This window comes from Netta rufina (assembly GCF_964035555.1).
Source record: "Netta rufina genome assembly, chromosome: Z".
Lineage (NCBI taxonomy): Eukaryota > Metazoa > Chordata > Aves > Anseriformes > Anatidae > Netta > Netta rufina.
In genome coordinates, this window is record NC_140126.1 from 77413520 (window position 1) to 77437843 (window position 24324).

Below are 24324 nucleotides of genomic sequence, written 5' to 3' on the forward strand. Positions count from 1 at the left end.
GTTTAATCTGTGACTGTCTTTTCACACGTATCTTTTACTTTGCCTATGCCAGAATCTGCAGTTATCTCCGGCTGACTAACATCAGTTTGGTCAAGACACCTGATTTTAAACACTGTCAGCTAGAGTTCCTAACTATCTTGCACTGTGAGAATGAGTTGAATGATTTAATTAAAATAATTTAATTTAAATTAGGTATATTAGAGATTCTAAGCAAAGGAGCAGAAGGGCGAGTGCAGTGATCCGGAGGCAATGAAGCATACTAACCAGAGATTCCCAGGTTCAGATCCTGGGGTCAGATATTCACTGCCTGCTCTCAGCTTGGGTTGGGAGTGTGCCTGGAGGTGGCTTTTTCTGCATTTGGGAGCAGGGCTGCATGTCGGGGGGGATTAACTACATTGTCACTCACTAATGACAGCTGCCAGCTGATTAGAAACCACATTAAGTTCTTAGCTTTAACTTTGCTAATCAGTAAGATCAAACTCCTACAACTGGATTTTTTTTCTTCTGTTAAAAAAAGAAAAGGGAAAAAAGGAGAGAGAGAAAGAATATGAAGAAAGCAGTTTGCACATTTGCCACCTAATCAGGACGTAAAGCAGTGAGTAAGTGCACAACCGTGAAAGTGAACTCCGATGGAATAAAATACCCTGGCTGATGTGTACCAGCTTTACCAGCACCGCTTGGAAGGGCTGTGTTCCTGCGTGTATAGGAAAAAGGCTTTAAACAATTAATATTATCACTTCCAGTGTTGAACACTTGATTGTTCAACAGATGTTGACAAGCAAGAATCAGCCAATGAAAGGGAAATTTTGTTTAAACACTTTGACATTATGTTTTCGAGAAAGTAGAACTTGAGAATAAGAAGGCTCTTCTAAGTTTACTAAGAGAAAGATAAAAATAATGGATCTTGCTAAAAAGAAGAGTTGAGTAGGCTATAGTGTAATCATTCTGTTGGTCAAGGCAAAGTATGTGCATTTACTTTCAGGAACTTGTAGTTTTTGCTATATTCACCGTATAGACAGAAACCTCACTCTTCCAATTGTACTTTAAAAGTAAAGTCAGAACAGATGGCTAATGCAAAGATCGTAATGAAATTTTTTCCTTTATACCTACAACTGATAAGGCCGCTTTTGGAAATATAATGGTTACGCATTGCTTTCATGGCTTTAACAAACTCTTATTTCTGCCTCGCATTCTATACCGTGTAGATCCTATTTGTGCCCATTCTGTACTAAATTACAGATAAAGTTACAGCAAATTTGTTTTCTCAGAAAAGCAGTGAGGCCTAATATCCCTGGAGTAACAACAGCCATGTCTTTCATTCAGAAGCAGCACTGGAATAATTTTCCCTCGGAAACAAGCGATTCTTGCAGTGACAATGGGCCTGTTCTTAGAGCTCTGAATGGGACAGGCTCAGCTTGCGGGTGCTCAGGTAGGGCGGTGAGGGGGCACCTGACCCTGGCGGGCAGTGGCTGCTGTGGTAGGTAACTTCAGCGAGCTCCCCTGGGGGCTTCAGCTCTAAAGCAAGTGAAGGAGGACGCTCAAGCACATCGATAATTTAAGGAGGTGTATCTTGTTCGTACCGATGGAACCAAGATACCTAATAAAAACCTGACGCAGCTGGGGAAGAAAGCAAAAATGTCTTAAAAGGTTAGAAAACTAAACCCCACAAAAAACAGTTCTTGGATGTGAAAGGAATACCTACATACTGACTGCCTGCCAGTGAACTGAAGTTATCTTATGAATGCTTTAGCTAATAGACTGTGATGAATAAATAATTTTTGATATGTTTCACTGGAGTCACACTGGTGAATTAATACGCAGCATTAAAAACACTCTTCAGATTGATTTCAAGTTGTAATGCTAGGAACGTAGTGACATTATGCAAAAACAGAGCTCAACAAGCTCAGAAGAGATTTCATTAGTCACCTCTTCTTGAAAATAAATTCCTCCAAAATATTTCTCTGTTTATATTTCTGTATTTACATACTACAATATTATGCTACTGTTCCTAAAAGATGAAAATCAAGCACATTTAGGGAATAGGCTTTGAACGTTCTTAACATTGCCTTACACTGTTAATCATTATCTTGGGAAAATTATATTGTTTTATATACTAATACTATGACATTTTATTAACTCATAATCCTTCTGCTAACAGTCGTGCTTTTAGCAAGTAATAATTAAGATGGCAGCAAATATTAAAAATATCTAGTTTTAACTTCTTCAGTCACGTTAAAGTAATACAGCATCTGCTAGAACTAGAGCTTCTTAGAGGAAAAACAGCAAAAAAAAATAAAAAAATACTGTGGACCAGAGTATAATCGTTCTTCCTTAAAAAAAAAAAAAAAAAAAAAAAAGCTTAAATAATCATTAACAGTAGACTTTACAGTACTGACCCAGTACTGACCACTCATCTTCAAAGGAATTCACTGCTTTTAATTGTTAAAAAAATACATTTTGCCTGCAAATTGAAGAATTCATCATTGTAAAATATGTAAAATAGAGTTCCAAATGTGTGCACCTGTGCCTTCTGGTCTGCAATAAGGAAGAGATTTGCCCTTTCCTTATGAAATGAAAGAAACACCAGAACGAGGCAGACCTCATAAGAGACAAAGAAAGAACAGAAACATTATACAAGCTGACTTTATTAAGATGAGAATAGTTGAGAAAGGAGTGTTTCAAACAAAGCTGACATTACACATTCATATACTCAAAGAATAAGAAGAAATATAAGTAAAGAGCAGAAACTCCTGCATTAGTACTGCCAGAGCTACTAAGAAAGTAGAGATTTACTATCATCTTGATGTGTTTATCCCTCAAGTTTTATTTAGAGGAGACATAATGAGGGTAGAAAATCAAAGATATGTATTTATATTGGCATAGGTGCTGCGTTTTTTTAATCAGAACTTTCCCAAGCATACAGTGCCACTGCCTGTAACAATGAATGCAAAATATATATTCAGTATATCAAAACAGAATTAATTTTATTCCTTTTTGAGCACATCTCTTTGCTAGCTTTCTATTTTTTTTTAATGGGGTTAGGAAGCGTCTGTCTGTGTTCATTAATGAGCAGTGTCTACTTACAGAGGCTAGTCAATTAGAACTGGAATACAGGCTTGTCTAATCACAGCAACTATATGGCTGTGGAGAGAAAATCATGTCTCCTATTCAGTCAGTGCTGCACACTAATTGCCCAAGAAGTTCCAATTGCATAATACCACTTTTAACAGATAACTTTGTGGTGCTAACAATAGTTGTGAGAGCAGTGGTCAATCTCAAAACTAAATTATGCCTTTTCTTTTTTCTTTTGCAGATTAGTGGATTCTTTCTTACACTACTTGTGTTCCTGGAAAGCAGTTTGTGTCTTTTAACTTCAGAGCTACAGTAGTAATTCTGCTGATGTTATTCATGGAAACTTACAAATTCAAGATCTACCATGCGGTTGCAAGTCTATTGAGTATCAAGTACAACCATTGCACTTAAAGCTATTAATCCCTTTTCCTCTTCAGTAACAATTCTGATCACAAAGTTAATTATCTCTAATGAGTAAGTGTTAATACTTATGGAATAAATAAAATCTACCAGTGAAACCAAAATAAATGATACTTTTGCTGTGCTTCGTTGTTTAGTGCAAAACTATAAGCAGATTTTGGGATATCAGCACCTCAAATTTTTCTTCTGAATGTTGAATACTAAAAAAAAATGAATTGTTTATATCAAACAAGTATCTATTGCAGTTCATAGACTTTTTACTTCAAGGTCAACTGGAATTCTGCTTTCCAACAGAAGGTAAATCACCTAAGTACAACACTTGGTAAAAACATAGCCCCACAGTCTGAAAGAGCATTTCACGTATTTAGATACTACCTGGACAATGCTGTTGCTTGCAAAAATACCTAATTAAATGGACCAAGACAGTTTTGTTTATTCATTGTTGTGACCAGAAAAAGAAGTTAATGTGCAAAATAGGCCATTACTAACACCCAACCTTTACCAGTAACACAGCTAAGGCTACAAAAGGACTTCACAACTTTGCAACCATCAGTTTGACCTGTAATTTAGAAATCTACATGCACATTCTGCCTAGACTATGCTGCTCAGTGATGCCTTGTCACTGAGGAGTGCAGCTGTTGCCTTGCACCAGCACCAGGGGAAGGGGAAGAACTACGTGTAAAGGTCCAGAGAGGCCTTTCCAAAAAAAAAAAAAAAAAAAAATTGATTTAATGCCAGCTCTTTGGGTATGGAAAGCACCCCGCGTGGAAACAATGTTTAACCTGACCAAACTGTAAAATAAGGGTTATGTTAATAATGTGCTTGTGTCTGATTGAGGTGAAAAATGAAAAAAAAAAAAATCGACTACTTCAAAACTTCTTAAGTATTCTCCTGTCATACCGTGCTTCAATGGTTTACCCACTTGAAATTTCAAGACGGCCTACTCTGTGCACACACGTTGTCCAAGAAAAGGGCAATGTCTGACACTATTGCTTTTGTCCACTCTGTTAGCAGTTCCCACAATCGTGCAAATCAGGAGTTTTCCCACTTTAGGAACAGCTGCCCAGGTGGTTTGTACAACTTTCCTACACGAATCTTACGGGAGCTCAAGGCAGAATGAACGGGAACAGCACTAGGACATGTCCTGTTTCCAGCCCCAGAGAGGCCAAGAGAGCTGATCAGCTGCCAGGGTTACCCCAAGACACCACATGCCAGATCTGAGGCTTGGGAAGAATGGCTCCCACATGACTTGTTGCACTTTGATTTCTTACTGTCCTGAGGGAAAGAGATTAACCATTCCCTCTCCGTGCCAGGCCTGCTAGTTCTGGACATGGCGTGACATGAGCAGCACTACCCATCACCACCTTCCTGCCACTCTCTGCTCAGAGGGAAGCAAGCTTTCAACCTCTTCCCTTCCAAACCTACCAATTTTGGAATGGGAAGCACACAACATCGCTCTTTTGCCAAAATGTGGGGTAAATCTGTGCATGTTAGGTTGTCCCCATTTTAGGAACATGCTGCAAAACTTTGTGGGTAACTTCTGCGATGCTTACTTAAGGGTGTTTTTCTTTTGGGGCTCTATTTACAAGCCAAGAAGACCAATTACTGTTAGTCATATAGCAGGTGCAGCACTAGTAGAAACAAAGTATTTTTTTATGCTTTTTTTTTTTTTTTTTTTTTTTTTTCAGATTAATGGTCTCTATTTCAGTTTCTGGCATGGATTTCAGTTTTTGCAATCAAACAAAAATTATAAAATTACATGTTAAACAATATAAATAGGACAAACATTTTAATTATTTATATTTGAAACATTACAAGATTTGGAAACATTACATGTTTTTATTCCAGTAAAATTGAGCATACTGAAAAATATTTAAAAAAAATAAAATAAAAAAATTCTTCCATCCAGTCACAGAAGCTTATATATCAACTATGATCTACATACTTACTAAGCAAGCAACTACTGTATATAAACACAAAGAGGATGCTTTAAGGATCATTAGAAAGAAACTGGTAGTTTCACTCCTGAACAAGCTGTTTTCTTAACCCTCCCGCATGCAACCTTTGAAACACTGCTTCTGTATTTAGTTTTCCTCAGCTGGGTTTTTCACAATAGCATACAATATACTGAGTTATTGACTTTTTACTACACTGAAACATTTCATAAAATGTTAGATTATTTTAATTATTGAAAGGTCCTGTAAAGCCAATGCTGCCCATAGTTCTTTCACTCCGAGGCAAACAACTATAACACTGCTGCTAAAATAAAAAGTTAAATGCTCTTCATAATGAGATTTCAAATGTGCTGATTATCATAGAATCACAGAATGGTTTGGGTTGGAAGGGACCTTAAAAATCATCCAGTTCCATCCCCTGCCATGGGCAGGGACATCTCAACCAGAGCAGTCCCCATGCAGCCTGGCCTTGGCCACTGCCAGGGATGGGGCAGCCACAGCTCCTATGGGCAGCCTGGGCCTCACCGCCTTCTGAGGGAAGAATTTCTTCCAAATATCTAATCTAATTTAATCCGGTTCTTACATGACTCATAACATAAAGATGATGAAAAAGTTGAGGCATTTCGTAATTCACCCATGCACACTACTTAAAGAAAGTTTAAATTGCCAAAATGTCATGCAACAGCTGTGAAACAACTCTGGGAACCTAGTGATACTAAGGTACACAACTACTTTCTCCTTTGAACACTGCTACTAAATAACTATCCAAATATAATATCCATGCTATATGAACTTTTTTAAGAGCAAGATTTTGGTGCTCTTTATGTATTTATTTAACTTATTTATTTGTATGCAGGAGAGTGTTGAACACCCCGGATTAAAGTGTCGACAACAGTACATGATGCTTGCTTGCTGCACAACTGCTCTCTGGTCACACAGCCATGCTGGGCTAGCTGCAACTGTACTGCAACTCACTCTTTTAGTAAAACTAAGCAGAGAGAGCCCCAGCAATATCAGACAGCCTGGGGGCACCTACAAGCTGCTCTGAACAAGAGACTCCAGAGCCATGCATGGTTGTTAATCCCACTTACCTTCAGCAGATAGAGGCAAAGGAAACTGGGCATAACAGAATGACAGAATGAGGTTAGAAGGGACCTCTGGATTCATCTGCTCCACCACCATGCTCTAGCAGGGTCACCAAGAGCAGGGTGCCCAGGACCATGTCCAGGTGGCTTTTTAAGATCTCCAAGGAGACAACCACTCTGAGAAACTTATTCCAGTGCTACATCACCCATGGTCACTCATTAATGCATGGTCAATTAGAAGCTGTATGTTATCCATTAATGCTACAAAATAGTTGGTCTTCTTGTATTCCGACAGGGTGTCAGGCATTAAGTTCTGTACATTCTCAATTGTCCTCAGAGGTAATATAAACCTGTGTTTGTCCTCCCTTCTCCCCACTGTGTGGGCAAAGGGCAGTAAGAAAATTGTTCACGTTTATTTCTGAGGTGGTCAGTCTGAAAAAAAAAAAAAATCTCTTTTCTCAGATATGATTCAGCACTTTCATATGTATAAAATATTAAAATAAAGTTAAAATTTCCTAATCCATTTATCAAAAAATATACTAGGCTCTTTTTTTTTTCCTGACATTGTCAGCATTTTGTCTACAGCACAGTACTAATATTGTATTGATACCCATATGTTTTTATTTAGCGTTAATTTTTACAAAACTATACATTTAATTCTTCCCTACTTTTAATTTTGCATATTCAAAACCTGTCATTGTCTCTTGTGACAGCAACATCATTTCAGGGTATTGCTGTATGGAACTTACTTCAGACCCAAGATTGTAAATCATGTGATTTGGCTATCTATTCTTTTGCTCACATCGCTGCCTGAAGAGGAAATTTAGGCTCATTTTGTAAACTTTTTGGATACCCTAAATACAGGATTTTATCTAATCATTTTTCTTAATTTCTGACAAATCATATTTTGGTTCATCAGACCTATCTGGTTTTATCAGCACTTTGAAAGCTTTAATATGCAAATACCTTCAGTACAAAACTGACAGTTTTCTAAGTAGTGAGACAAGGAAAATAAGTGGGAAGAAACCTCTGGTAGATAAGGGAATACCCAGCTGTGACAGCAATGCTCTTGTCTGTTGTTTCCAGTTTGAGAAACCATAAAGGCTCTTCACCTCAATTACTCATGCTAAATAAGGGAAGTACTTTCATACAGTACGCAGGTGCCTTTGAGACTTGAAATACTTCAAGATCCAAAGAACTCACAATGGAAGCTAGGTAAGTACCCAAAGAAGATATGCAGATGAAACAAACAGCTATGGGAGCAATTTACGTGCCTAAAGGTAATAGTGCCACTTAAGATGCTCTGGGGTGGGTATCCCAGTCACTCGGGTGGTGATCACAGATGTGATACAGAGGCATGCCCTCCTGGAACAGTAGCTGGACAGCACGCAGGAAACACTAGGCTGCCTACAGTGGCATCAAGTCTGCACTCAGGCAACGAATCACACTGCTAAACTGATTTACTAGGTATGTATTCACTCTATGAAGGAAGTAAAATGAAAGTTAATTTTTAAAACAATATAAAATACTAGAGGAAATTGTTAAACATATAAATATTGCCCAATCCTTCCTTGTATCAGACTTGCAAGAATACTATGCACCAAACAAACTACATCCCAGAAGTCATCACGTTGTGGAATATGCATAGGTTAAGAACATGTTTCTTTCCTATCCCATTTTCCAAAAACTGACAAGCACATTTTTGCTGCAGAAAGCTCAAATCCCACTGTATTTTTGAATCAGTATCACACAGTTCTGCTGGTGTATAGAAAATCAGGAAAGAGAAAACAGGATGTAGATTTTTTTTTTTTTCCTCTGTTTGCTGTACTTCTGGAAAAACAGAATGGCAGCAGTCTAGTATACCTTATTCTCTTCCCTTTTGGTAGGGACAGACCTGATGAAAAGCTGAAAGGCTCTTGTAGATGTGTGTGCCCTGCATTGGAAAAGAATCTTTTAACTGGCCTTGCTGCTACGATGTCGCTTTACCTCTGCAAACTTCTGAGAACTGGCAGTTTTGACACCAACAGGAGTTCTTGGAAAGGCTTTTTAGGATGTGAAAGGTTTTGCAACTACCTTACCAGAACTTCATCCAATTTCAAATTCTAGACGACAGGTGGCAAAGCCAATCCAATGAACCACTTCACTGGGTTTAGTAAAAGGCAATTTGATGGTGTTTATACGTCAGATCCCCCAAAATGATATCGACTAGGGTAAAAATCTGTGAGTTCTTTAATATATCTCCTAAATTCTGTTTATCCCAAAATTACAGTGTGAAAAAAAAAGAAAAATATTTTATAATTAACGGAAATGCATTCCCACCTCCTGATGATACCATCTCAAGTTTCTCCAAAATATAATCTTTGTCCTTTAGCATTTAGTGAAAGCTGCTTCTGAAATGTATCATAGTGAGAATTTCCCTCTTCAACAGGGAAAAGCTAAGCAAGTAGACAAAATTATTTTACTGTCTCATTTCCTGCCACTGACCAGCTCTTTTTTTTTCTTCTATTTCCATCACAGTTTCAGTTAATTAGCATGACACCACCGCAATTAAACGGTGTGTGTGCAAGAGAGCTAACACTTAATCAAAGGCTAGGGACACTATTATGTCATTTCCACACATGAGTTGTGTAACATTAGAAGACAAAGAGAAGGTGAGTTAGACCTGATAAATGGCTTGGATGCAGGGTGCACCATTTTATCAATATTTCAAAGCCTAAAAAAGAATATTTTCTGTGTGCACGCATGCACATGTGTTGAAAGATTCAGAGGAATAAGAATGTACGGGCATGTTCACAGAGAGCATTAATTTGAAGACATACTGAAAAGTATGTGTGGGATCAGGTGAGGATACTCTGCTTCCAAATTAGAAAGGAAACAAGTTTATTTTATGAGTAACAGTTAAATGTTCAAGCAGGCAATTAAAGTGCTTTACTGAGGCCATTTTGGGATACCAAACACTTCGAAGATTATATATTCCCTCATATTTCATGTTCAATGTTCCTCTAAGTAAAATATGTGGTTCCTTTTAGTTACCCAGTTATGAATTGTACTTTAAAGGCAAGGGGACATTTTTGATAATGCACATCTTAAACTTTTCATTAAACTACCAAATTTAAATTCTACCTTTTTGTGCACTCTGACATTTTTGTCTGGCATTTTCATTAATTTTGCGACATACATAAATGTAGCTGAAATGTTAACTGATCAATACTTTGTCTCTCTCATGTAGCACTAGAGCGAAGCTCCCCAAGGACCACGCAGCAGTACAGAAATTAAATGTGTAAAATATCAAATGTTAATGTTAAACACAGCAGCACTTACTGTATAACGACTGAAAAGGCTAAAAGAATTCCAAATGGACAGATGGTAGCACAAATTATCTACAATCACATTTAAAGATTAAAGTTTGTCCCGTAAAATAATTCATTGACTCATGTTGAAGTGTGTCCTTTTACTGATAGCTCAGTTGTCCAATTATTTTTGTGCTCATTATGGTGAGAAATGACAGTACTGGGAAAAAAAAAAAAAAAAAAGAAAAAAAAGTACACTTTTTCCCCCTACACTGCACCCACTGACATCTGCAAGAACACAAATGTCTGGTCAAGAAATGGATGGAAATTAGGCCCAATTTAGTAGACAATTCAGTGCCCACAGTAGATTACTCCAGAGAGGAAAAAGAACAAAACAAAACAACTTTTGCATTACTCTAATACAGTTCTTCTGCCTGAATTATAGTAATTAAGGAATAAAAAAATATACAAAAATTAACTGCTCAACTAATCTAGAAATCTGCACTAAATCCAGCAAATCAGGTGAATTTACAGCAAAGGCCCTCTGCACATATTCTGTTCTTGTATACTGTATTTAGGTGCTTAAGAAGTGACACATTTTTAATTATCTTGGAGACAAAACAGGTATGTTTGTGACAGAGTAAAAGCTCCTTTGCACTGAAACCTTAACTTTGTTGCTATGCACTTCCGTTATTTAACAGGACAGAAAGAAGGAGGAAAGAATATAAAACACAGTAGTTCAAATTGGAAGTCACATCACTATGGCCAGATCAACCCATATTTCATGAGCTGTTTGCAAATATCTTTGCATAGGTGGAAAACAAAACAAAACAAAACAAAACAAAACAAAACAAAACAAAACAAAAAAACAACAAAAAAGTGAAAAAACAACTGGAATATAACCCACAAAACAGCTTAATATCATGTCACAGTAAGATCAGCACCAACGTTTTTAAAAAATTACATCCAATTATTATTCACAATTATTCTTCTACTGTGGATTACTGAGGCACATGAAAGGAAAAAAGAAAAAAAAAGATGAAACTTTAAGTCATTCATGCAAAATCCCTAATGAAGGCAAAGAGCTTATGAAGTACAACAGAAACAGGTAAAATAACTGCTTAACCCAGGAAATGCATAATCCAGAATGTTGAAAATTTAGCTTCTAGGTCTCTGTGCTTCTAAGTACAGTTTGTGAAGCACCAGTTGTTGAGCTGGTACTTTCAGATAACTTTGAGAAAGGATGAATAAGGAGCACCACGATAAAGCTCTCAGAAAGCATTTCCTTTTTAAAAACGTCTCAAATAATTTAAAAGTTTGAGACATGTAAGTTCTGGAGTATATATAACCAGCACCTTTAGTGTTTCCTGCTAACATTGCGACTCTCCAAGAAGAATGATTTTAAAAGAAACTGCAGTGAACACTTCAGAGTGCAAAGAGCATAAAGCAGGTAACTGTAGCTTATTATAGAGTCACCATATTAATCAAGGCTTTCTGTCATTTTCCAAGAGCAGTCTGGCTTTCCAGGACTTCTCTCTCATTATAACTAACCCATTATATTTGTGAAAACAGCTAGTCAACCAGAATTTCTTCTTATGTGGTCTTGTAGCAGGGGTCCCCCTGGAAAGCAAAGCCATGGGGTAAGGTATGAGAAAAGGTTGCCTGTAAGTGTCACTCTAAGAATTTGGGGCAATATGAGGTCTGAAAAATCAACGCTCATGTATTTAACTTATGTGAAATGGCTGTAAGCCTCTATTGTGATATCATCTGTCAATGTATGTCTTCAAATTCAACAAGAAGGAAGAAATGGTTAGTTTAAAAGTTTACTTCTAGTACATTATTTATTAGTCTGCCTACAAAGCTGGAAACCTACAGAATGGCCTATTTCTCATCTCCTTTCTGGGACTGACATTTCACTGTGACATTCTCTAACCTCAGGGAGACAACTTCAAGAGAAGATACGATTTATATAATAGTGAAGAGATGAAAATGATACATACAAGTATAGCTTTTTTATAAAACCTATTGAATTGCAGCATAACCTGTGTGCAAGCACAACTCAGTACTACACGTGAAAGTGAACCACTCCCATGAAAGATACGCAATTTTTCAAGGAGCCATAATACCTCTGAAACTCCAGAAACCAGCTAAATCCAAGCTTTACAATCATGATAGAAGTTCATGTAGATACAACTTAGCTGATCAAAATATGTTATGGATGTTTTGTCCAATAGAGGGATAAGGTGATCTTTGGACAGAATAACATCAGCTTAAGAAGCACAGATAAAACTTCTGGATGCAGATCAGCAACACATTGATGAAGCCACAGTACTGACCCTATATAATAATGTATCCTCTACAGCAAATAACAATAATGTATCCTCTACAGCGAAATAAATACTAAAAGAAAACTAAATAAACAGCAACAACAACACAAATATCTTTTTATATACATATAATCAATAACAAAATTCTACTGCAACACTATAACTACAATAATAAAGTACGCTCGCTACAGCCCACTCCACTCAAATTCTGTGCCTATGCATTCCCAGCTACTCTCTTATCACATTGAATGTGTTCTATGATCAGAAACCACCATGATTTAATAGCAACATGTCTTTTTCCATGGTCACAGCAGTGCACCAAGAGAAAGAAATAATTTAATTTGCCACAATAAACATCATGTAATTCCATTTCCCTTCTCTTTTACAGGTAGGTGTTCCAAATGCATTTTAAAAATGGTCTTGGACTGATGAATATTCACAAACTGGAGCAGTAATAGCAGCATAAGCATATGAGTTTTATGTAGGCAATGCATTTTCCAATGAAATTTTGGTCATCCTAAGATAAGTATACTCCAAAGTATCCTGTATTGCTGCTCCAATGCCTAGTTTGATTTCTCCAAGTTGCAGAGACCCAAGCTGCAGGCACCTAAGCTCATAGCAATATCACCACACTTTCACTGTAATTAATCAAAGCAACATCAGAAACATTCTCTGTTCACATCTCTGATGAAAAAGTTCCTAACTTCAGTATTTCAGCCAATTTCATTAATCTGGATGTTCCAGAAAGTGTAACCATGCATAGATTTTAACTCCTCGTGCAACTCCCATATGCAAAAACCAAACAAACAGGAACTCTGGTCTCATTTGTAGCTTATACAGTTTTGAAAATCAAAATCAAAAGACATTCATCTGAGAAACACAATCTGTGATGAAGCTTGGAATTGTCCAAATTTAGTATGAGCACAAAGTTTAATATTAATGACGGTAATGTTTATGAAGAAATATTAGTTTTATTTAAATCAAAACCAAGTTTTATTTAAATAAAATGAAATGAACTAAAAACAGAGCGTGATGTTTTAAAGGTAGTAGTTTGTTTGCAATAATGATGTTAAAGTTTTTTGTTTGTTTGGTTGTTTTTTTTTGTTTGTTTGTTTGTTTGTTTTTAATCTAGCCAAGGATACTAATTCTTAGCAATCAAGCAACTACTTGGGTTCAGAGTTTGTAATTCTACAGAAGTTACAGGTGTAGCATATCGGTATATAGAAGACAGAATAACAATATCATCTTTGTGATATGTAAAAGCACCTCTATTAAATAATAAAAGCAAATTATAAGAATATAAACATTATACGAGGGGAACAAGCAAAAATTAACAGAAGTAACATGTAAGAAGCTCAGTATGTATCATCCATACTTTACCAACTGTATTGTGTCATATCACATACTTGTTATTTGTACAATTATGTACAAATACTGTTTGTGTGACATTTTACAATTCTGTATTTAAAAAAAAAATGTGAATAAAAATGATTTGTGATATCCTCATAGTTTTAAATAAAACTCTAAATGAAAAAAATCAGGAAAACCTACATCAAGATTGCATCATCTCTTAAACACAAATAACACAATGGTGATTAACGGTAATATAAAAGAGATCATACCAAAAAAGCAGCAAGACTTCTTGGGGGTGAATCCCAGTCAAAGCAACTGTTAATGTAGTAGGCGGCATTTATGAGCACCATGACACAACGTTTCATGCGGATGAAGTTTCTCAACAGCAGCTGGTAAAAAGGTGAAAGAATTAAAATATTTCAAAACCTCAAAAGCATCAGAAGAGGTTCATGTTTATAATTTCACTGTTAATTTGGTTAGATTGAGAAAAAATAGCACGGTCTAGTTTAAGGTCTATCTCACAGACAGAGAATAGTGTTTTAAAATTAGAGAGACTTGGAAGACAAAGAATTTATCTAAACGTATCATTTGCTGAATTTAATTCTAAACTATATACAAATTGTTGTCTTCACTCGCACAACTTTATGACAACTGGAGATCTATTTTTAAAAGCCACTTGAGAAATGTCAGATATGATTTTGTTATTAAGATATCAGAGTTTTATTAAACAGGCAAGGCTTTCCCCTTTCTTAGTTACTTAGAAAATTCTGTCCTCAATAAGAAGATGCTGTAGGATGCTAACTTGACATCATGCAAAATCACTGCTGTAAGATCAAATATATTCTTTATATCCAATTTTCCTCCTTCGTAACAACTTCACATGATCACCATGTGTGATTTAAGTGTCTATCAAAGTAACTTTAACTTCATCTCTATCAAAATGAAATATTACAGGGCTAGGTTTAATTCAGAAGATTACCCTTAAATCCACTAAAACAGCAATACACCTGACCAAAAGAAGAGAACAAACCAGTGAATCATTCCTGCATTGAATGGCATATAAAGTGCTGGGTAGGTAAGAGGTGCTCTCTCCCAGAACATCTGGATAGTTTGAAATGCTATTGCATTAGTCATATGTAAAGATTCATTTTTATTTTATTTTATTTTCTACATGTGGTATTGTGGTCGGATATTCCACAAAAGCTAAAAGCAAAAACAAACCACCAAGTGGATATTTAAAGTTTACTCCTCTTGCCATCTGCAGAAAGCACAATACCATTTTTGGTTATCAAAGAGGGGAGAAGAATTAATCTTGAATAAGAGGCCTTGTTTCTTTGCTGGCATAACAGTGAAAAATGCAGGTTTAGTAATCTCTTTACTCCCAAGAGTAAAGAAAGGAATATTTTTTTTAATGAAATATATCTAACAACATATTCACAATTCATCCAGTAGATAACTTAAATTATACTCAAGCCAGAAGTTTTCTACAAAATAAAATCAGTTTCAAGACTTTTGTCTTTTCACTGCAAACAAAAAAATCCTGTTGCCATGATTCAGTCAAAAGCTCTGTTCTCCCCATATAAAATACATAATTCATGTAACATGAAAAACTGAAACAAAAGTAATTCAAGTGCAGAAAAAAGTAAGATTTGTTTACTATTAAAATTATCAGTGGCAAATAATCATGAAAAAAAAAAAAGGAAAAAGAAAAAAGAAATAGAGTCCACACATTTCCTACCCAGATGGCTCTCAAAAGTGATAAGGAGTTTCAGTTTGCTTCCACCTGAGATTCAAACCTTACTCCATGAAGTTGTTCAAAATTTGGCTACATGATGCTGAAAGAGTCTCTACCATGCACAAAAATGGAGATCTTTCAGGTCAAGGTTAACAGCAAAAATTTATGCAAGACTTAGTTTACATGCACCTGCGCTATAATCTGATACGTGTGGAACCTAATGGTTTCAACTGTGTTCTTATTCACATATTTCACGGAAATTAAGCTGCAGTTTATAGAGAAGAGATACAATAAAACCACGTATTTTGTTTCTGCCTCTTCCTACCTATCATATTTTTTTTGTAAACAGGTAATGAAAATGTTATTCTTTACCCTCAGCAGTGTGATACCAGATATTTAGATGTGCACACTCGATATTAAGGCTTTTGGAAAGGATTAGTGTTTCCTTACTCTTTACCTGTTTAGACAGTCTGTTTTCCTCTTCAATGTACTTCTGTTCTTTGGGCATTAAGGTTCGTATGCTGGCTTTCACCTACACATTAAAATGTGTGTCAATATTTCAAGCTTACTCGCTCCTTACTAATAACACATGCTCCGATTTGCAAAAATTACGAAGTTTCAAAGTCACGGCTGCCAAGCCCAGGACACACAGATGTACACAGAGGCAGGGGCTGCTGCTTCGTGCATTAGCAGCAATAGCAGCAGCAGCAACAAAAAGAGTGGGTGTGCCAGGCATTGGCAGAAGAGTATTCTGTGGTATACATCAAGGTTTAGAGAAAATGAGGAATGACAGAAATTCTCTACAAATCGTGAACAAAAGCTTTCATGAAACTGAACTCTTTAGCAGTACAAAAAAGCCAAAGTTAAGACTTACAGCATTAAAAATCACATCTATTTCAAGATAGATGACCCCCTTTGTTGGCCCTGTCAGCTGCTTGTTTTTCAAGACGTAGGCTTTCTGTTCACCATTTTGAATCTGCAGGAAAAGGACATGACAGCCGTCTGTCTCGCGGTCTCCGCTGAATACCCCCCCCCGGTGACCCCTGACCCCCAGCTGCTGAAACTGACAGAGAACCCAAAACAACTGTGGCAAGTCTGACAAGTACCTGTTCATTACCAGGACCGAGTCTGTCAGGAAAAATTAACTATCATGGGATTCAACATGGCCGTGAATGGAGTATGTTAAAATTTTAGTGTTCTTATTACAGACCTTGGTTGAGAAATGACAGACACAGAGCTGCAAATCTTTTTTTTTTTTTTTTTTTTCCTTCTTCTTCCTCTTTTTTTTTTTTTCCTTCTTTTTTTTTTTTTTTTTTTTTTTTTTTTTTTTTTTTCATTCTCCCCCCTTCAGCAGGAAAAATACAGACTGGTGTGTCAGGTGAATGAAACTTACAGACAGCAGTGGTATCGCAACTTTGCCTAGAAAGTCAGCACTCCGATCGCGGTCCTCATCATAAACTGTCACTTCAAGCACTGAGTGGATGTCTTTAATATTGCTACAGAAGGAAAAGCACACACGGAGGAGAGAAGTCACCTACACCAGCAGTTACCAAGGACAAAAGCTCAAGAGGTTAGCAAAATCAGAAACCGGTGTATGTTTTCCAAGCCACAGCAGAGAACAAAATCCAAGAAAATTAGGCTTCCCTCTGTGTAACCCCAGCACTCTCCAGGAGCTGCAGCGACTGTGCTCTGCAAGGCTTTGCCAGCAGAAGTTTTCTGAAGGATGTTGCTTTAAATTTCCTACCTGGCGTATGTGCTGCATGAGCTGCAAGGAGAGCCAGCGTGGAGGTGCACTGGGGATTTACCGCGGCAAGCAGCAGGCTGAGAGCCTCACAGCCACCCCGAACACTGCTACCCCTGCAGCAAATCCTACTGCAAACACTGTGCTGTCTGCAGGCTTGTAAATGAAAACAATCATCAGCTACATGAGGCATCCTTGTAAAGAGAATGAGCTCTTTAATTCTAAAATCCTTGCTTAATTACAAACACTCAGCAGTCATTACAACAAATTAGGAACAAGAAATAAGAAATGACGTGTTTTTCAGCTAGTTCTGTTTTTTGCCTGCAAGCTATTAAACACTCCACCACCGTGGACAACAAATGTCGCTGTACATTGTAAACTCTCAAGTGAAAAAAAATCACATTCCTTATGCAGAGAGAAAATACCAAAATTGTTTGAGAGAACTCATCTTTGATCAAACAGCTGATCCAGGAAATACGAATTCAAGCAAAGCACTTCAACTTCACTAAAATATGTGCCTCCAGAGGAAACTGCATTGCTAGTCCAAAATTAAATAACACGTTTGAGGACAAGCAAAATAGTCTATGCAGATATGTGTGTAAGAGAGGGGAAAACTTCCCTTGAAGGTCTTTTGAGTTGTTCTATTTGATTCCTGATTAGTCTTTTGTCCTGTATAAAAGCAGGCAACTCCTTATGCAGAGAACACTGTTGAGCAATGGAGGTTGATTAGTTATCATTTCTATTAATAAATAAATAAAAATAAATTAATGAAGAATTTAGCATGTTTGTACAGATACACAAATGAGAACGATGTTAATAAGCTAATGGGAAGTACAACTATTGTGAGAGTTTTTCTTTTGTTCAGAGTTCATTCCTGAGAGCCAACTGCTGCAGGGTAAGGAAAGCTATGGATGCCAAGTATATGAGTGACAGACTCAGAGGAAAAAAAAAAAAGATTAAAATCTTCATCATAGACTGTGATTTAAGATCAATGGCATAACATCATTTTCACTTATGCTAAAGTGAGATAAGTGTACACAAATTGTACAAAAAAAACTCTATTATTTTTGCAGTGGATTGTTAGCCGATTAGTAGCAGAGAAACCTGCAGCTGATCAGTTTTCTACGCACTGATGTTACATTGCAACAGGCAGAAAGAAAAAAAAAAAGGCAACAGAGCAAGACAAATAATATGAACATTTTGTTTGGGCAAGACATTTTTCTACTTTGTCAGAACATTTTACTGTGTTCAAAATTAAACAGGGATTGAAAGAAAAACACACACACACACACACAAAAACAAACAAACAAAAAACAAACAAACAAACAAACAAAAAAACACACAAAAAACTGCATCACTTTCCAATAAACTAAGCACTTAAGACCACATTTTGCCCAATAGCAACATTTGACTATTATGACATTATATTATGAGAAGTGCAGTTGGCAAATAGAAATAACAAATGGAAAATTCAAAGACCATAAGAAAAGACCAAAGAAAAGCATGAACGCATTTAAAATTCATTCCTTTATATAGTTTTTGAGTGTTCATTAAGGGTAACAACCACATTTTACTGAAGGTCATAGTATCTTTTTTCCGTCCAAACTTCAGGGCCAAAACCAGAGCAGAAAGCTCTTGAAACTCCACTGAAGATAGCAGAAGTCTGGAATGCTCAGCATTTTTCAATTCTGGTTTACAAAAAACAAACTTACTTTCTTACCTTGTGAATAGTAAATGTTGCCTTTTCTCTACTTTATTTTTCATGTTTTTAACCCTCAGAAAAGCGTGCAGCTGTTTGGTTTAGAAATGGCAGTTGGTTACTGGTTACTTTCACTGGAATTTGAGGTAGGTACCTTTGATTTACACTTACATTCCCTTCAAATAAACAAACAAAACAACACAAAACAAAAGAACCACCATGAAACACTCACAAAACCAAAACACCTACAATGTGAAGATTTTGTTCCATTCTGGATTGAGGTTCTTGTAGATGGTATGTGTCAGCAGTCTGTCATTATTCAGTTCAACTACACAAAATGGGTCACTTTTACCTATGAAGAGAGAATTTGGAACAAATTTCATGAACTGAGAAAATACACCATGAGCAACTTCTAAATCAAATTTTTTTCTAAATTTTAAGTCAATAAAGAATCAATTCAGCTATGTCCTGTAGTCTGCATTTTATTCAAGATCATGATAACAGACTGATCATCCTTGTAATCTATTAAGATTCTTCAGTAAAATAACATTTGTGTGTGTGTGTGTGTGAAGGCAAAAGGAGAGGAGAAAAAAAAATGAAAACACAAATTGCCATATAGTTTTTTTTCTCATCAAAACCAGCATGTTCCTAAAAGGTGCCAAGCACCCTTCTGAGACGGCTAAGAGAACTTTACTTTAATTGTTCCAAACCTATGTTGACTGTAATGATAACATTATTAGAGCATTTTCATATGTTGGAAAAGTATTACTCCATATTATTTGTAATAACATAGCACCCATGATACTTATCCAAAGATTACTATGCTCTACATGTTTCATGCTGCACAAATCCTTTCCCCCAAATCAAAAAGACTTAAAGACAGTTTCAGATAAAAGCCTAACAAAAGAGAGAAAATGGACAAGTACAATTAAACAATAAGAAAATATCAGCTGGAATGATGGGCTGCAGTCTCAGCACAGCAGAAGTTCAAATGTGGTTAAGCTTTTTGTATACATTAATGCACAATGAAGTAGCTCTGCACATATTTACAAGAAGGTCCCTCAGCGTGAAAGCCACCACAGATAAAAGTATGAAGATGATGCTTTGAAAGTGTAATATGTAGATAATGGAAATGGTAGGGTTGACTGATATAGGCATTTTTTTGATTGTTTGTTTTCTTCTTTTAATCTAAAGAGAAGGAATGCATAAAAAAAGGATGTGTGTGTGCCCCTAACTGTATGGCAGCTTACGAGTAAAGGTGAGCTGTGATCAGCTACCAACCAAAGAGACAGGAAAAAAAATCACCCAGGCTAGAAGTTTAGTGGGATGACGTAGAAGTTACACTAAGCTTTTTCATAGATATCCACAAAGCCAGGATTTGTATTTGGAAAGAAGAAGTAAATTAGACATCTGAGTCTCATGTTTAGCATTTGTTTAGCCATGTAAAAAGGGACCTTCCCAAAGAGGGAAGAAGAAAGAAAGAAAGAGGAAAAAGAAAAAAAAAAAAAAGAAAAGGGGAAAAAAAAAAAAAAGAGGGAATGATAATATTTAAATTATGATAGTGGTAGCCAGACAGAGAGATCCCTCCTGATTATTTTGTTTTTATCCAGTAACTGAAAAGAACAATCCAATGCTCATCATTTTGCTGTCCTATCAATTAGCAAAATGAAACTCATAGACAACCATGTATGCTAAAAGCAAATTTAAATATTGTACAATGTCAATTTTCTTTTGTTCTAGCCTAGCTGACTTCTGTGCCTGCTTACCTTTGCCTTTGGCACAGCACACAAGGGCACGCATTATTTTCATTTAAGGCTACAAATACGTTAGTACAAAGGTGGAAGACAAATTGCTACTTCCAGAACCCTAGGAAACTTTGTCAGAAATTAATAACTGAACTGCACACTAGAGAGTAGAGCATTCATGTCTCTGGACTTTCTTCGGATAGCAAAGTTTTTAAAAGTTATGGAGTGTTGGTTTTGGCCATCCACAATCAAATTTAGCACACTATGCAATTGCATTTCACAGCATCTTCAATAATTCCGTCATGCTATGTCATGCATTATAAGGAGACATAAATTGAGTAGTTCAATGGGTCTACATTAATGATATTAGGGAGGCATGTAATTTGTTTCATACCTTATACAAATGACAATGAAATCAATATTTAGACAAAGCTGTCCAGGGGTCAGATCTTCCAAACTGCAATATTGATTCAGACTACATCAGAGGTTAATGTGCATATTATTAACTTTAATGATAAAGAATAATTGTTTTTAATGCATTGTAAATTACAGTTAGAATAGACGTTTACCTTCTCTAGAAAACTCTGTATCTCTGTGTCATTCTCTATCACTGAATCTTTCCAATTAAATGTGAAAAAGGACTAACTCATTAGTCATTAGAGATGAATATATCATGCATCCTGATGTTTTCCTGCTTCATAACAAGCCTAAATAGTTGTAGGTAACTTCAAAAAATTATATTCATTTACCTTCTCTAGATTTCAGTATTTGTAAAAAAAAAAAAAAAAAATAATCATAAACCACAAGATAGTTAGAGTAACAAGGCAGAACGGACACAAAAGGTGAGCTAGGTGTTATTTTATCTCCTTTTTTTACAGCATCATCAATCATATTTGCATATGACAGGGAAATGTGACGTGTGCTTCTTAATTGTATACAGATATAGTAAAAATGTACTAGACAGTCTAGAGGTCCTGTCTGTAAAAAAAAGGGGGAAGCATTTAATAGATTAATTTATTTCCTGCATCTATTGACACACACTTTTTCAATGACTCTCTTTATACATTTATATGAATATAAATCCATTTAAGAACACTATATACTATGCATCATTCATCACAGAGGTGCTCAATCAAACCAAAGTCAAATGGTTCTCAGAAATAAAAGAATCCCTCTCATGCTCAGCTTTTCAAATCTCTCCCCTACCCCCTGAAATAAGTTGAAGAGTTTGAGACATCGACAAAAGGAAATATTATGAAATGGTACAAAGGAAGGCCCAAATACATTGGTTACCACATAGAAGTTTCCTTGCAATGAATATCCTTACAAAGGCACACTGCTTTTACCATATGAGGAGGCTATGAAGTTCCCATCTGCAAGGCCCTTCACCATTGCCTATGGGCACTCCTTCCGTATGTTAAAACACTCATAACTAAGCGGGGTATCTGAAAGAACACTCTTAGCTGACATGCTAAACATATGGTACGTGCAAATGTTATTTGGATACCAACCCAAATAAGTGAACATGATCCAGAAAGACAAAGCCAGAGAAATGTACAAGTACTTGGTGAAACTCACATCCATCTGTCATCTTTCAAGTTTTCATTATTAGAAAGAACAACTACAATCTTACCTCTCACTGACAGCCATGGCAAGTGTTCCTGCATTGCAAGTGTTTAAAGTAATGGGAACATTCCTAATGAAAGTCTTAAAAGAACATTAAAATATAAAAGACTGCATCTTATGTCTCCTTAGTCTCTAGGACTAAGGAAATCCAAGAATTTACAACATATATTCATCACTGTACTTTTTGAAACCATTACCTTAAGTACAACACATGCTCTAACCAAGCCAACCTCAGACAAATTCTGTCTAGTTAATGCAAGTGGCAATTTAAGGAAAAAAAAAATAATAATAAAATAAATAAATGTTTTTTTTTTCATTTTAGTATTAAAGAGTCATGTGTGTTCAGAAATTTGATATCCATCTAGCAGTCCTAAAAGTACACTTTAAAACTTTCAGCTAGACTTGTGCTGCCTAAACTCAATTACATCAGTCTAAATTATATCATCATCCCATGTATGCTTTTCACTACAAACTGAATCACGACTGTCATAACCTGTCATATGTTAAGAAATTTTACCCAAACCTGTGCGTTTACTGAGCCTGCTCTGTGCCTTTTGAAGGCCTCCAGCTTCTGATTTGAGTACTTTAGAGGTACTTAAGTTTATCGATCAGGATGACATCCACAAACTGCATCCAAATATAGCCCTAAACGTGTGTGCTCCGTGCTGTGCAAGACCATCACCTCTACTTAAGGCATTCACACGTTAAAAGCATGCTCCCAGCTCTACTGAAACCAGCACTTATGATTTTGAGTAATCCCATGACTTCAGTGGGACTAATCACTATTATGCTTGGCACTGTTTGAAGGAATTCGTAAGACAAGTAGGTAATAAAACCAATGAAGTACACCTTCTCAGTAACTGAAATCAAACCTGCAGTAAACCTCAATAAGAAGTCAAACAAATCTCATTAATCCACTTTCTTGCTGTAATGTTTCATGCTTTTTGGACTCTACTTGTAAAGTCCTAAGGGCTCCTAAAATGATGGAAATAAAGTGCTAATTTAAATAATACTCATGGTAGTCTGGAAGAGAAATCAGTTTCTCTTTTGATGGATCTTTCTCACCCTTTTCCCCTCTTTAGTCATTACAGACCCATACTATCTGAGAATTACACCTTGGAGATATTCTACTTCACAATGCAAGCTCTTGCTTAAAAAAAATAAAGAACTCCTTATCTTCTGCAGTCTCCCGCTTTATTCATTAAAACACAGATTGCATCTACTTTGACAGATATCCTTGTTTGTGTTATGCTATATTGCATGTAATGTTTAGACAGTCAGCAAGACTGGAATGCAATCTGAGATTGCTTCGCTTAGATCTACGCAAAGTATTTTACTTCAATCAGCATTGCATTCCTCATGTGGCACACTATAAATGCATTATTTAAAACATATGTCTTTTACCTCTCACCTGGTCTCTCAGAACTACCACATGCCTCTAGATGAACTGAAAACTCATCACCATCAAAAGCCCAAATGCTTAAGCTGCAAGAGACGTCAATCTGGGACTAAAGAGATCTTAGTTGTTACTTGCTTCAGTACTTTTAGTCCTACATGGTCTAGAAAGTCTTTGTAAGTTTGGAGCTCAGATTCATTACGTGGAGTTCAGAATGCTGGTGACTGGAACAAGACTTCTGCTCCTGCAAATACATACAGTGCTCTTTTTCACCAAAAAAAAAGACTTAAATAGTGACAATTTGACAATTTTGAATTGGTTCTCAAAATATTTAGAAAATTGAAACAACAAAACCTTAACCTCTAAATTATTTTATCTTTTTTTTTTTTTTTTTTTTAATTTATTTTTTTCTCAAGTGGCTAGCACCGCATTACCTAACAGATCTGTTGTGTTCTGCATCTAGGAAAGTTGGGGAAATGTCCATTTCACCCACTCACAGACCACTGGATATCCACATTCCTAGATCAGCTCACTTGTTTCGCTGGAACTCATCAGCAAGCATGAAAGATGCCAGGTAACTTGTGGACACTTAAGCACTGATGTCCTAGGTCTGACAGAAATCTATGTGGTGCACCCATCTCAGAGCCATGTGCCACTGCAGATCATCTTCCATGCTTGAGGTCAGCCACAGTCTGTCCAGGATGTCACGTGTAGGGGCAACAAATTCTGCTAAGACAACAGCATGGACTTCACCCCAAATTCAGCTCCCGAAGTACTACTTCCTTAACAACAGATAGAATGATGCAACCAATTCAGATGCTAGTATCTTTTATATATATATAACTATGAACTTTACCTGAATGTTAGAGCTGTCAAATTG

General features: G+C 36.3%; 1 protein-coding gene across 1 annotated transcript in view; it reads right to left on the minus strand.

Annotated features, from left to right (window-relative positions):
* Window positions 1-24324, minus strand: part of MCTP1 (multiple C2 and transmembrane domain containing 1) — a gene marked incomplete at both ends in the record, with an annotated part of 279396 nt that overhangs the window by 81587 nt on the left and 173485 nt on the right. The window contains 5 exons of the mRNA XM_084304750.1: window positions 13772-13891; window positions 15695-15769; window positions 16112-16213; window positions 16631-16733; window positions 18927-19029. Coding sequence (XP_084160876.1) covers window positions 13772-13891; window positions 15695-15769; window positions 16112-16213; window positions 16631-16733; window positions 18927-19029 — 503 coding nt within the window. The remainder of the gene's footprint in view (window positions 1-13771; window positions 13892-15694; window positions 15770-16111; window positions 16214-16630; window positions 16734-18926; window positions 19030-24324) is intronic.